This window comes from Chironomus tepperi, unplaced genomic scaffold (genome assembly GCF_022539635.2).
Source record: "Chironomus tepperi strain 1889 unplaced genomic scaffold, CSIRO-AGI_Ctep_v1 contig_93, whole genome shotgun sequence".
Lineage (NCBI taxonomy): Eukaryota > Metazoa > Arthropoda > Insecta > Diptera > Chironomidae > Chironomus > Chironomus tepperi.
Genome location: NW_027226215.1, coordinates 134,600 through 150,822, shown reverse-complemented (window position 1 = coordinate 150,822; position 16,223 = coordinate 134,600). Strand labels below are relative to the sequence as shown.

The 16,223-nt window shown below is 33.0% G+C and overlaps 1 protein-coding gene across 1 annotated transcript in view; it reads left to right on the top strand.

The window, feature by feature from the left end:
* The window catches only part of Mct1 (Monocarboxylate transporter 1), a 42,899-nt gene extending 26,682 nt beyond the window's left edge, over positions 1 to 16,217 (top strand). The window contains exons 3-8 of the mRNA XM_070635672.1: positions 9,497 to 9,616; positions 13,977 to 14,107; positions 14,215 to 14,233; positions 14,302 to 14,376; positions 14,435 to 15,173; positions 15,236 to 16,217. Coding sequence (XP_070491773.1) covers positions 9,497 to 9,616; positions 13,977 to 14,107; positions 14,215 to 14,233; positions 14,302 to 14,376; positions 14,435 to 15,173; positions 15,236 to 15,797 — 1,646 coding nt within the window. The 3' untranslated portion in view covers positions 15,798 to 16,217. The remainder of the gene's footprint in view (positions 1 to 9,496; positions 9,617 to 13,976; positions 14,108 to 14,214; positions 14,234 to 14,301; positions 14,377 to 14,434; positions 15,174 to 15,235) is intronic.
* Positions 16,218 to 16,223: the final 6 nt, after the last annotated feature.

Here is a 16,223-nt window from a genome sequence, read left to right as displayed (position 1 = left end):
ATTAGTTGCTAACGAGAAGTTCACAGGTGGAAAGCTGCACAGCTCTTGAAATTTTCAATGTCAATGCTACATTTTAAGCACGAATAGGGAATAGTTTTTTCATGCGATGCTTAAAATATATTTTGTAATTATTAAACAAGTTGATATTTGAAGTTGTTGAATATTTTAACAGCTTGTAACAATGTGTCTGGATATTGAAATATTTCATCACATCCAAAAACACTTTTTTGTGGACAGAAAAATTTGAATAATTTTGTTTTGATTCCAAAAATTCAAATGTGTGACACTTTTGAGTCTTTATTGACAGTAAATTATCAGTGAATCCGTAAATGCCGCAAAATTAAGAGTGTGAAATGATTGGAGATTGTTTACTATCGTCACATTCCAAAAAAGGAAATAAACTTCTGTAATATTGTTTACAGACAATGACAAGGTTGGTAGTTAACGTATGATAATGAAGATAGGTTGGTAATCATCTAGAAAAAGAAAGGTTGAAGTAATGAAATTGATGAAATGTCAATGTAATAAAAAATTATGGTGATTGGCTGTATCTTCCTTAAAAGGAATGAAATAATTCAGTGAAAAGATCTACAGATTTCCAAGATTCATTATGAAAATTGACTTCTACCATTCAATCCATTAAGTGCTTCAGATACTCTCTCGATCGATACATATTGAAATGTGTTATCACTTCGACGAGGTGGCAGTATACCTAGAACCATGTGGCAGTCACTTAAGCCAGAAGGCAAATTTGGTTGCCAAGTTGATTCTGAGTATAGTGCCGCCTCGTTGTTGTGGTGTCAATATTCCAATATGTGTCAATCGGGTCTGAACTATTGAAATACATATCAGTTTCACAACTTCTAACACTAGCTTAGAAATCAGAGTTGTGATTGCCGATGTCGGCGACCGAGAGAATCGGCCATTTCATCGATTTTATCGGCTATTGTTTTATCGCTCGCCGTTTTTTATCGGCGCCGTTTTCCTTTTAATATCTATTTCTATTTTAATCCTGTTGTATTCCAAGTTTCAAAAATATCTCCTTAACCCGGCTTTAAGACGCAAAGTTATCCTATGGACAACGTGAAGACTGATTTAAACTATCTGAGTAATCTGTGTATTTACTCGTTCAATATACAATTGTACCAAAAATAGACTTAGAAGCTGCCATAATTATTATTCATCATCGACCTTATTAAAATTCATAGAAACAAACTCCAATCATAAACAAGCTACGCACTTGATACGCACTTATAAATTTATACGCAGCATAAATATGAAGCCTAATATTTTCATTAGCATAGATTCCTTATTTTCATATTTGTTCAAGCATACATAAATAGCATCCTCATATTTACGTCGAAAAATAAATTGGCGGAAAACAGGAAATTAACTTTATTGAACTTTTACTTCTAATTTCTATTGGAAGCAGTTCAATAAAAAAAAAGTTAAAAGTTCCACCCAACATTTAATTTATTTACTTTCCTAATGTTTCCGGTAACTCATTTAATTAGCTTAAATTAACTTCATAACTAATATTTTAAGAACCGCAAAAATATCGCCCGAAGTTCAGAAAAATTTAATGGAACTTTTTGGCTACCAAACATAAATATTGAATTTTTGGAACTTTTAAAAAGCCTTTTCAAGGTCATGAAATTAAATTGGAATTATTCTTATGTTACGTAGCTTAGTTGCTTTTTCACATGATTATCCGTTAGCTACACAAGCAACAATACATATAAGAAGAGTACGGAATGAAGTCAGTGCTTCAAACAACTGCTAACAACTTGTTGCTACATGCAGAGATACAAAGTAGCTCTTTCATGTATAACATAACATCCTAACGTTCCTAATTGAATGCTGATACATAAAAGGGATGATAGAAACAAGATAATCGAGAGAAAAACATGAACTTAATACGAAGTCATGGGAATTGAGTTGTTATAGAGTTCTTGTAGCTCTTGAGATCTGATTATTAATTGAGTAGCTTTACCCGGAAGATACACGGAGTAGAAAAGGCTGAGAATCCGGGACTTGGCTAGAGTGACTCTGGCTTTAGGGTAGATTCAAATAGGTCCTTCCTCAGGTTCTCAGGTGAGTCGGAGTCAAGAACTCTTAGAAAGAGGCTGTTGATAGCGATAGTATTATACTTAGTATTGGTAATTGAGAAGCAAGCAATTGAGCCAGCTTTAGGCGCCTACTTGACTCTAGCCTGTGGCTAGACTTTCATCCATTTCTTTATCGTATGCTTTCTGGGATACTTGATTATTTTTCCCTCGGTATGAAAACTAGATTAAAAGATACAATTCACGCTGATATTGTTTTCATGAAGACATTGTTGAGTAATAAATATATTATGAAATACATTGTATTGGATGTAATAGTTTATGAAGAAAATATTGCAAGGTTTATTGAATCAAACAGGAATGAGACATGGAAAAACCAGGAATAATTGCTTGAAAATTGAAAATAATATCAAAGATTTACCCGTTTTTCATGACAAAGTGGCACTTTCCAATAGCTGCCACATGGCATCCGAGGTTGCAATTTTTATGGCAGTCAACATGAACATAAACCTCTGACATGTGGACTGTTTCTATTGACCTGTCACAAATTGCAACTCTGATTACCAATCGCTGCCATGAATAATTTGTACTGATCGGCTTAAAATCTCTTTCCATTAACGAAAACACACAAAACCTGCAAATCAAAGCTCAAACTAAAGTCAACAATTCCACCACTCTGCTCCCTAATGCTACAAAACAAGTTCTAGTTACAATCAGCAACACGTTAACAACATATTAAGTTGATTAGTAAGAGTAAACTAAATTTGCATAAAATTTACATTCTACATGACAAAAAAGTCGAGATCAATGACATTAAATTTTTGTTGTTCAAGTTAAATCATTTTGTGTAACTTGACAGTGGAATTAAACATTTATGTCATGTCTCACTAGAATGTTGTTCCATTATTCCCACAGTAAATTTTTACTGTTGCTGTTTTTCAATACATTTTCCTCAATAAACGATTCAAATGCACTTTAAAAATGTCATAAATATCTTGCTTGAGTGGATAATGAGTTGCTAATTGAAGTAATTGGCAGTTGAGTTAGATCTTTAATTTCTAGATTAAGTTGTTTGAATTTTTCAAGAGAATGTAATTAATAAGAGTTTACAATGAAATATTCAAATTTAAAGTTAAATAGCCATAAATAGCAGAGATCGAAGCCGCTGATTTTTTAGTCGACGATCGGTTAAGCCGGCTAGAAACGACTTAGCTAAGCCGATTTTTAGCCGCCGACTTAAGCGACTTCGATCTCTGATAAATAGTAAACTCTCATGAAATTCTAGTGTTATGATGCTTTCAGTTATATAGTTGCAGAAAGGACATAACGTACAAATGGTAAAATTCGACACTAGATCGACTTGACTCTAACTTGAAGCCGGATTGCATCGAATCTGGCCCAAGCAGACACGCGAGAAACCTGGGGACAGATTTTTGATCTTTTGTACACCTTATGCTTTCCGGGAATATAATCTACCAATGATAAGGATCACAGTAATTTTGGCTCATTGAATGGTATGGAAAATCGAGGAAAATCATTGGTATACTTGAACTCTTCACAAGCAGAGTTTTCTTATCCGTAACTAAAGTGATAATCCTTAATCCCAAGAGAGTTATTCATGATATGAAAAGTGGGTTTAAGGAAAATATTCTAAGCTCATTATGTTTACATAGTAGCTTAGTTACCTTACAATTTATAGAAATTTTAATAAAGAAAGATCTATTCCGGGCGACACAAATGAAGAAGGTTACGCCACGGAAGCTTTAAAGGCTCCTCTGAAGCTCCATTTCGTTAGATCACATGCAGGTGTCTTCGAATTTTGTGTTTAATAACACCCGACCGATAAAATGAGGGACCCGACTCCAAATTCTGGCAGTTTTATGGACGCTGAACGGAGACGGCTTCAATTAGTTGGTTAGAATAGAGTATGCTTTCTCGATATCGGGACTGAAAATCCCGGGACTGTCCCGTCCTGAGTCCCAAAATCTTCCTGAACCGGGATTTTGGAAAAGCATAGAATAGTGCTTTAGCGGAGTCTTAATTGCTCTGTGGCGAAGACTTCTCCATTTGTGTCACTCGGACATAAATTTTCCAAAATTCTTTCGTAACTTCCATCAACAACCATAATAATATTTACAAAACAAATCTGTTCCAATCCATAAACAACAAAAAAAGCTCTCACAACAGTGTAGCAAATCCCAATTATAATCAAATGACTGCCAATAAAATTTGACAAAATATTTATTTTTTGTTCATAAATTCAAAGCAGATTATTAAATTAAAAAACAAAATAATAATAATTTTGGTCACACACAATCCATAAGGCAATGACATCACAGCCAACAACTTCCTGTCAATCAAAATAGAAAGAAATTTTCGGCAGTTGTATATCATTAGTATCAGATCATTGTTCACGATAATGACTTTAAAAGCCAGTTTAAGTTCAAAATGACAAAAAAGCAGTCCTCGTACCCAAAATGCTTCAGTGCTGGAAATAAATAATTCAGTCGACGTATTTGTTGTAAACAAATACATGTTTTTTATCGACAAATTATAGTATTTTGCAAAAAATTTAAACTGATGTCACTGGAAATACAGAAGTTTTATTTTTCAATGACGTGAATTTGTATTTGTTCAAACTTACTACCGACAATCTTGGTCTTCACACCCCTCATGGCGTATTTTATTTCATATTGATAAGAAATTAAGTTGTTGTTATCTGTGTTGGCATTTATTTTGGATCATCGACAAGAGTCTCAATATGAAAGAAGAACTTTTTTCGTGACACTAACTCAACCATGAATATAAAGTCATAAATCTTTTACATAATCTATTTTTAGTGATGAATTATTAACGAGTCATTGCTGATAATAAACTGAAACTTTATTTCATATTTTTATATTATTTCTTATCAAATTAAGACGGTGTTGAAGTATGAAGTTAAATGGCAGATACGGAGAAAAATTCACGTTTTTATATTTCGTCGTCATTTTTCAGTACATTGTAAGCGAATGTGCCTTTGCCATGTGGATTGAATGTTGACTGATTTGGATCAGAAAAACGTTTTATGAAATGGAATTGAGATTATGTGTTTTAGGATGAGATTGGATGGTATTCTGTTTGAGAACAAGAAGTTGAAGACTTGAGTAGCTTTAAACATTAACAGACAAAGAGCATCCTTTCATGATACAATAATATCTTTACGATACATAAAAGCATTCTCTTTGTTAGTTAGGGAAATTAGTAGTTCTTAAATGTCAGAAGTCGTCAAGATCCAACACAAGATACTAGCATGAGCAATTAGTGGCTTTTTAGTATAATCCGAACAAAACAGTCATTAATTCCCGTAAGGTCCAACCTATTTAGCATATTTGATTCGAGATATGCTTATTTATTTATCTTTCCTCCCTTAATTTGTGCGATGATACTGGAATCATGGTGGTTTTTCCTACAAAACCATACAGATTATCGATAATTTGAACGGTTTTTGCCTGTAACAGGCACCTGTTTTGTAACTCTGACTGGAACCTTTAAAGTCTATGATTTTGATTAAACATTAATTATTAAATCCTCGTCTGATTCTTTATTATGTTGTATAAGCTCAGGCAGTGCATAATCTTTTCTAAACATTTCATGTACAGCAGCCAATTATAAACTCTGTAAATCTCAAAACCAATGTATACTTATCAGCTTTTGTTCCAATTATTCAATAGATTTTTGTATATCCTGTTCTAATATGTATGTATATCCTGGTATGCTCAAGTGAAAGTCCATGTTGAATTTACAACATACAGGACTAAAGCATTTGATCTCAATATTGATTCAAACAAATCCCCGAACAGCACAACATGCTCGTTAGGTCAGGTGCGAAGCTGCCCTGATAGCTGATTTTGATCCATTTTAAGGCAAAACATTTGGTTCACTGGATTGGGCCCTTCAGGCTTAATATTGACTAGAGCAAGTTCTCGTAATGCAAAATGTGTTCGCTAGGACTCCGTGTCGTTGTCGTATTAACTATAATACACAAAGTTAGCATGACTGCTGTTCTTGATCCATTTTTAATTTGATTTGCAGCAGTGCGCCGCTCGGAATCACGACAATTTAATTATTCTTCAACAAAACCTGTTAATTACATATTTACGATTTCTCGATAATTTTCGGGTTTTTCTCACATGATCAATAATTCTCCTAAAGAAAGTCGGCAAATAAATAACAAGACAAATTAAACAATTTTACGGGTTTTTACTGAAACTGTCACCTGATTTGCATTAAATTATCAACAAACTTTCATAATTAATTAATTATGTTTGCTGTGAAAATTATCACTTTTCTAGTCAAATTTCTATTGATTTGCTGATTCAAACACCCTCGTGCGGCACACTTAACAGAAGTAGGATAGAAATCTTACGTGAGAATCAACAGGTTGTAGCTCAATGTAACGAATATATTGTAAAATTGCCCCAAAAATTAACAATTAAGCAAAATTAGTTCCGCCGATATGTAAGTCGAACTAATTAAGCTAATTCCCAAAATAAATATTTACTAAATGACCGGGATCACATGAGTTAAATTAAATCAATCGAAAAAACAGCAAACAATATTGATAAAATTGAGCATTAAAATCACGTTTTTAAAAACAAAAAATCTTGTGACACAGAAATGTGTCTCCGCAATTGATATGATAAGGTTGTGCTTAATAATAGAACTACCAAAACATGAATATTCATTATTTATTTTTGGCTTTGCAAAACTGTCTATAAATGGAAAGTCATGACTAAAAAAAAGCCAATATTTATGGAACCAAACTGATGTGTTTGTAATGAAATATGATTGATTTATTGCCAAAGTTACAGGCTAGATTTAATGTTGCACAATAACATTTTATGACAAATTGTCGATAAATGCTTTTTAATAAATTTTAAGCCTATTAGACCTGATTAAATTGAAGCCGATAAGACGTCACTATCATTGTTTCCTTAGAAACTGAACAATGCTTTGACTTTTTTTCATCATAAAATGTTGCATGCTTTATGAATCTCGGTGTGGGATGAATGAAAACGTGAAAGCGACTGTCAAGACTGTTAATGAATTTTTCAAAAAGCTTTAGAGAATAGAGATTCATAGCTGACTGAGCATCAACATCAATTATGGATAAATGGAGCTTTTAGTGGATGAGGATTATCAATTTGAGTCATTTTATCCTGTAGAAGTGGTGTGGGAAGGGACGACAATATCTCAAAGAGTCTAATTATTAGTGTAGGATGTCGTTAACTTATGACGTCCATGGACAATTAGATTCTAAATCAGAAATCTAATTTTAAGCGACAAATTGAAATAAATGCTTAAATTCCTCTAAAATGACGAATATAATCTCAATTAAATTCAGTTAATTACCCTCCAATCTCACCGCAAAACTCAATACTTAAAGCAGTGGTGGACAACCTGTGTTCCGCGGCACTCTAATAAGTTTTAACATGCCATGAACCGTATACCGTTCAATTTCAGTCAAGGTTTACTCCCAAGCTGTTCCTCTTAAAAAATAAAAGGTTCCCCACCACTGCCTCAAAGTGACGTGTAATCAAAATGCAAGATAAATAACTGTACTACATTTCCTATCATAAAATACCTATACTTAAATTCGTACCATTCCTTATCACAAGAATAAATGAGAAATGATTTTAACCTTGGCAAAAATTCCGCGCTCTTTCTCTTGCACTTTTATTTTCAAGAGCAGACTATTATAAGTAACCGGAAGAGAAACATGAACTGTTGGTAAACATTTACAAACTCGTAAACAGTTGTAATGACCGTGAACTTGTTTCTGATTTAGTTATTAATTAATTAATTGAAATATTATGCGTTTGATTCTGGTTTGATCAAGTGTTTTGGATAAGTTTCCTGGTAGCTAATCAGCTATGAAGGCTTATTGAGGAATGTCGATAGCTACAGGTAGTTTTTCATGATTCTAAACCAGATTTTGAGGAAATACTCAATGAAAATCACTATGGAAGTATGTCAAAGCGAATGCTAAGTTACAGGACCGAATAATCGAATCTATGTATCAGTAGTTAAGTAATTAAAATTTTAGTAATCTTTAAAAATATTTCTTGAAATTAGAAGGCATTTTAATTCAATATTGACACAATTTACAGCAAAAAACCTTAATCATTTTAATTCAATATTGCTTAATTTAATTCTGATTGGTCAATTTTGTAAACATTACTAATACATAAGCAACAGTATTTCTCAAGTAGTTTCGACAGCAGCACACGATACTACTTATCTAGTGTGAATCTGGTTTGTAATGATTAGTTTTGTAACACACTTGAAAGTTGATTGATGATTCAGTATTTTAGAGAGCATGAATTCGACTCAGATTTCTTCAGACTCTCTTAAATCAAGTGACAGTGTTACTAGAACGTTAAAGCACTACGATTTTTATCCTTAACAATTAATCTCAAATCTATGTTATGTATATATAAGCTCATGTTTACAGCGCATAATGTGTTTTCTGTTATTGATGTGCAGCAGCTAATTTCAAACATTTGGGTCTCAGATTTTGTATGGAAAAGCCGACTCGACTTCATACAAAATTCAAGTATAGTTCGGGTTCATGTATTTTGCTTTAGAGTGCTGTTTCCGAACATGCTCATGATTATGCTCACAATATTGAAAATTCTCAATTCTATTGATGGAGTATGAGCATCCTCATTATCTAATAGGAGTTTAAGTAGCATTGGTGCACAACTTAAAATCAACAGTCCAAAGTCTCTCATCTTCCAATTATTTTTCAGAGCACTGCAAACCAAACTTTTAATTGAAAAAGCCGACATCAATCTTCATGCCTGTCGCTTAGTTACTCATCAACTTTTGTTTTTCCCTCTTTATCATCCAACAATACCAAAAAGTCATAATGTGCGTTTTGTCACATAACAAGATTTACAAATACTGATAAGTCATGGTTGAATGACAAAATGTTCCTTTGTTGTCATTTCAAGATGCGACTAGTTGTAACTAGAAATTGGGGGCACTGATGATAAAAACACATAAAATAGAGTATACAAACCTAAATGCAACTGATAGTGACTGAAGGCTTTCTTGAAAGGGAATTTCTAAAATCCATGTCGACTTTACAACAGTAATGAAAGCTTCAATGGGATATGGAAGTTCAATTGATAAGAAAAAATACCAAATTATGATAGCTCTCGAATCGATTTGATAAGACTACAGGCTCTTGCCTTCATACGACAAATATTTCAATTAGACTTAAACTTTCTTTATCTACAGATAAAGAAGTAAATGATGCCAATGATAAATATAAAATGTGGGATATTACTCATTAAATGTTTGAAGTACTGACAAGCTTATTAAGCACTAAATTCCACAAATAATAAATTAATTTACCTATTTTTTCTCATTTTCTTCTTTAGCCGATGGAGTCACTTATACACTTGGAATTTTCTATGTTGAATGGCTGGAGTATTTTCATTCAGGAAAAGCAGAAACATCATGGATTGCATCAATTCTTGTTGGAGTCACATTATGCTCGGGTAATTGAATTTAGTTATGTTCTAAAATTTAAATTTCAGCGTGACTTTTTACTGTCGTTTCGAGAAACATAGCAGGAACAGGACACAGCATGTAAATGATAGAAAATTCTGGTTTCTTTAGACTGACTTGACTGAAAATTCCAAGTTCTGAGGCCAGATTTCGTCGAATACAGCTTGGTTCAATAGTCATGGTGGTCTGGGGCATTTTTGACCATTTTTATGCCATGTACCTTTGGAACACTGGAACTGCTTTGTGATTGCTTTACCATTTTGGCAGTGTAACACACCAGAGTTGGCGCGACTTTGTAGTCTGAACTCCTTAAAAGTCCAAAAAGGCACTCAGTAAGTCTCGACTCCAAAAAAGTGTAGTCCAAACTTCAGTAGAGTCTTTTCCACATTGTAAGTCCTGCAAACTCTGTTAACATACTTTCATTTCAACCAGATAATCTTCCAATAGCAACAGCATGCCATAATCTCACAACAATGTGTTCAACTCGAATATTCCATTCAATGGAAATGCCATAAATATTTTCTATTTTTTCTAAGTTTTGAATATTTAATGAAACGTGCGTAAAGTGGAAATTAGCTTACATTTGTCATTAGGGATGTGCTTATAATCGTATTTTTAGGACGATTTAGAATTGATTTGACATATTTTGACATGACACGAACTAACTTTCTAGTTATATTTCTGTATGAAAAGTTTTGCTTCGAAAGTTTAATTTAGAAATGTTTTCTAAAACTTTACGGATACACATTAAGTTGGAATGTAAAACTTTTTGATTTTTAAGGAAAAAGTTATTTAAAGTAAAAAAATTATTTATGCAAGTAAACTTTTGGAATATGTGACGTTGTGATTCTGAAGTTCATACTAAGTTATGGATTCAATTTCTGATGTTTTCTTTAACTTCATGAGAAACTTTGGATGGAGTTTGCAGTAAAACTTTATATTGTAGTATCAGAATCAAAGATAACTTTTGAATTCATTTAAAATGTCTGCAATTTAAATAAAACTAACTTTTGCAGAGTTTAGAGCATATTAGATGATAAGCTATTATTATTGAAAGACTTTAAGGGCTCTTCAGATTTATAAACCCGAAAGATCAACTTGACACAATGTGCATTTAGTAACTAGACTAGTTAGTTGATCCTAGGACTGCTTAGTTCACCCTAGGACTTCTTCATTGACCCTAGAGCAGCTTAGTCGACTCTAGGACTGTTTAGTTGACTCTAGGTCTGCTTAATTGACTTTAGGACTAGTTAGTCGTCCCTAAGACTGCTTATTTGATCTTAGGACTGCTTAGTCGACCCACGGACTGCCTAATCGACCTAAGATCTAGTTATTAATTAGACATCATGTTAAGTTGCTAGGCTCACTCGAGAAATTTGAGTTCCAGTTGAAAGAACTGCGATAAAATCCCGATTTAAACCCCACAAACCCACCTAGCAACAGATTTACTTTCTCCACAGTGACAAATTTCAAGTTCAAAATATCAATCTTATCACATACGATAATCACTCAGTTAGTGAATGTCTTAAAGTGAAAATAAACAAATAATGAGCCTTATCTAATCCTCTTAATTATTTTATTATCCAAATTATTTTATCAGATAATAAAATCTAATTAAATTTCCATCAAAGCTTAAGTTTTCAAATCGTTGCATGGATTCATTTTTATGATTCACTCTTATCAGTTTTACGACATCAGAGATTCAAAGTTCCTTCAATTGCGCAACACCATGTGCTTTTTGCAAAAAAATATTTATTATAATTATGCATGCTGTGTGGCGATAGTAGTATTTAATTGATAAGGCGGTTTTACTATGTCTAAAAATAAATAATTTAATTAGACGCCTAATAGTATCAAAATAATAACATGGGTATCCTCGGGAGTTCCTTAATGAGGTTATTAATTAAGAATATATTTTGTTTATTCTAGCCTGTCGCTTTAGGCGAAGAATGAGGAAATATATTCAGAACTTTCAAAGTTATCAAATTATAAATTAATTAAAGATGATTAGATTTGGCATTTTTTGGTGCCATAGGAAATAAAACAAAATTTGAGTGTTGTGCTATATTTTCGGAAATTTTAAAAATGTCAGAGATTAATCTTATGACTTTTACGGTTGGAAAGTTTGTATTATATCTCCCTGACCGGTAAATAGCATGATTTCACGATACAGAAATACCACTATGGTACCTAAAAGTACTCTCTTTGCCTGTTAGGGTCTGTATCTCAAAAGACATGTGTTCATATCTCAGTAGAAATACATTTGCATCCCGATTAAACTGTATATCTTAATACGTAGCAACAAAGAGGTGAATGTACTTTGAATATTTTAAGACAGGCTTCGTTGCATTATTTTCATTTGTTTAATTGATATTAATATAAAAACGAAATTTCTTGGATGTCCTGTTAATGGACAATCCTCATTGAATATGCATGCCCTAACAGATAATAAGGGTACTCATCTCTTTGAGCGTGCTCATGAGAATACTTACTAACTTCCTTGGCTGGGGCGCAGGGGGGTCCACTACCGCATATAAAAACGTCAGTAGACAGCTGTATCCTTGATAACTTCTGCCAATTAGTGATATTTAGAACTCTAGCGTCCTTATCAACACAATCAATCCTAGGACATTTTCGGTCTTGAGAATACTTAATCAATATAAATGAGATATACCGCATACTCAATTGTGTGAATATACTCAATAGTATGATTCTTGTCTGTTCGGGATGCATTTGCAGATCCGACATAAAATTCTGATAAATCTTCAAATTAAGTACAAATCAAGATTAAGTATCAACTCTCACTAGAAATAGCACATATCTCTATCACAAATCGATTAATTGATCAAAAATCCGGTCCAAATCCAATTTGACTCTGACTTGGTGATGGATTCGACTTAAATCTGGAATCACGATATATTTCCGCCGACCTGGTGTCGGGTTTTAGATCGATATGCCGACCTATGCAATTTAATAGCAAACATCTTTGTAAAGAATCAATTGATGACAAATTCCTCATCCTCATTGCATAAACATTGAATTCTTTAAATGAAATTCTGATAAACTATGCATTTATTAGTCATACTAGTTTATTCTAATTCAAATTGACTCAGTTCTTCCTTGTTTTTTATATCACACTTGCACTACATGAGTCAACATGAAGCTTCAAATAATTAAAAATACAATGAACTCAGTTCTAGATTTTCCGAGTAATTAAAATTTACTCTGACTAGATAAAGATCTGGATGTGACTAGATTGGAAAATCAAATAATGTGAGATGAAACTTTCACTTTTACTGACCGAGCCACAATCAACAGAGGTCATAAAATTTTATTAAAACTGATTGATTTATGAGTCCTGACAGATATGCAGCACTCATGAAGAAGCTTGACAATTTCAATAAATCATCACATACATGAGATTTTGGCAGCATATAAAGATAATGTTCAAAGTTCATCATGTCAAAATTTGTCACTTATTTGTCTAGGATACCCACAAACGTGCCGCAGAAAAAAAATTCATTAGCAATTCTTTGTTATAAAGTCATCAGCATGCATGCATACTCAAAATATTCAATTTTCTTACTCATTTGTGTACCAAAAAATTCTATTTCTTTATTTTTTACTCAATCGTCTGTTAGTCTTCATTCCAATTGCACATCACGTTTTTGTTGTAATCTTATAAAAAAGCACATTTCACACAATAACTTTGCATATTATTCTGAGACATTTGAATTAGACAGAGGTGGTTTGGGAGTTTAAGGATGTTAATGATTCCCGGAAAGCACTTACTAACTTACTTATTTCGATGGCCGTATAGATCAACTGTGATCCATGGCCTCCGTCAGATGTTGCCTAAAGATCGTTGTATCGCCGGTTTCCGCCTGCCAATTGCCAATACCAAATTGTAGAAAGCACATAGGCACAAAAATGGTCGACGGCCTTAAGTTGATTGAATCTGTCCTAGGGTAGGAGAAACGGGGTCCTGGGGTAGGATTTTTAGACATTTCTGCAATGTGCTGTTCAATTTGTCAATTAGTGTTGATCGTCTTTCTTCAATATGTTACCGATAGTTTCCTCATATTCTGAGTCATATTCACCGAGTATTATTAGCTACATTTCATAAAAGAAGACCCAATTTTGCCAATAACCCAACCAAAAAATACTCCCTTTGCTTCTAAATCAGCCAATAACAATTAATCATCTCCAGACAATCAACTCCATTTACCACCTCTGCATCTTCACACCATATCAAATGACGCATTTTTTTCCAAATGAAAAGCACGTGTTTTTCCCACAACAAAATAAACTCATTTATATCTTATTCTTTTTGGATTCTCTTTTAAATAGGTCCCATTTCATCTGGTTTTGTTAACAAATATGGATGTCGTGCGGTAACAATTGCTGGTACGATAATTGCTGGCGTGTGTCTATTACTTAGCGTATTTGCAAAGAATGTTTTTACGCTGTATATTACAATTGTAAGTAGATTAATTAGTTCCAATTAATTGGAGTGAATTTTCATGCTAATTAACTAATTTTTGTTCCTTTTTTCAACCGTGCAATTGGATCCAATTATGATAATTAGGGTTTTGGTGTAGGATTTGGTAAGTTCTTAATAAAGTCAATAATTTAGCCATGATGTCCATTAATCTTGTATTATTTATCATTCTAGGTTTCGGTATGATTTATCTTCCAGCCATTGTTAGTGTAACTATGTACTTTGAAAGACTGAGATCATTGGCAACAGGTATAATTGTTATTGACATTATCAATGACATTCAATAAATTCTATTAATTCCATTCAGGTATTGCTGTATGCGGTTCAGGCTTTGGTACTGTAATCTTTGCTCCACTTACACAATTCTTAATTGCTCGATATCAATGGCAAGGAACACTCATCTTTATTGCTTTTGTTACATTCTGTTGTGCTATTTTCGGATGGATGTTTAGACCACTTGATTTAGATGAATATGGAAATCCAGAAATTCTTGAACCAGAAAGTCCTGTATCAAATAACAACAACAACAATAACATCAAATATAACAAGACAGAAAGTATCCAGGAGGAAAATAAGAATTTACTTGCACCACCGCCTTACAATCAAATTGTTCGATCACTTAGCTTTGGTAATGAGACATTTGCAGCTAAGACTAATGGAAAATCACAAAATGGACATGCCAATAAGAACGGTGATGAAAAGGGACGATTAGCAATCAGTCTTAGTCAGCCATTATTGAATGATCCAAATACGATTGGATGGCACATTAAGAAGTCACACAGTGGAACTTTAGATCGACCTGATGCATTCTATATGGGATCTATTCACAATATTGCAAGACAACGTTCACAATTATCACTACATGCAACTGATCGTTATGGTTCGATGAGAAGACGCTCAAATAATGAAGAAATTGATCAAGTACAAGTTTGTGGCTGCATACCATGTTCTGAAGAGACACATGATACTATCAAGAAAATGATGAGCTTTTCACTTTTAAAGGATCCAGTGTTCTTACTCTTTGTTGCTTCCAATTTCCTTACAAGGTAATTATTAAATTTGATTCTTTTAAGTTTGTGCATTAATATGATCTCAAATTCACTTACAGTATCGGATTCAACATGCCTTACGTCTATTTAGCAGCTCAAGCTGAGACGTTGAAAATTGATAAACAATATGCTAGTTTCCTTATTTCAGCAATTGGTGCTGCAAATACACTCGGACGTATCATTTTGGGCTACATATCCGATAAGCCATGGATTAATAGACTTCACGTGTACAATATTTGCCTTACAATTTGCGGTGTTGCAACTGCATTATCAGCACTGTGCGTTGAATTTTGGGGACTTTTAGTTTATTCAACTGTCTTTGGATTCACAATTGGTGCCTATGTTGGACTTACATCCGTTATTTTAGTTGACTTATTAGGACTTGATAATCTTACAAATGCCTTTGGCCTGTTACTTATGTTCCAAGGAATTGCATCATTTGTTGGACCACCAATTGGTGGATGGTTATATGATATATCAGGAAAATATGAGCCTGCATTTGTACTTGCAGGTGTTGCTATTGCTGTTAGTGGATTAATTTTATACTTTATACCAGCACTACAACGATATGTTGCTAGAAAAGAAGAAAATCGTACAACTTTGGCGTTGAGAGAGTTATAGAAGTTATTGCATTATATAGATAATAATATTATCTTTTATATACACAAATACACACACATACACTAGTGTGCATATCATTGCTCATAAAACAATTTACGGTCCAAATTAAAAAAAGTCTTCATCATCTTATCAAATAAATAATAATAATTTTAAAACGAAAAACTGATATCAAGGTGCTCAGATTTAAGGAAAAAAAATAAATAAACATATTTAATGATGAAAATTAGACAAAAAATTTATCTATTGTTGAGAAACGTTATGTAGAAAAGAAATTCTATTGATGTTTTTAATTTGTAATATAACTAACTAAAAAATTCAATGTGATCGAAAAAAAAAGAAGTAAAAAATTGCTTGTATTTTGCCATTAAATAATTTTGTACTGAACCATATTAGATAGGATAAACAAAAAACTATTTTAAAACTATG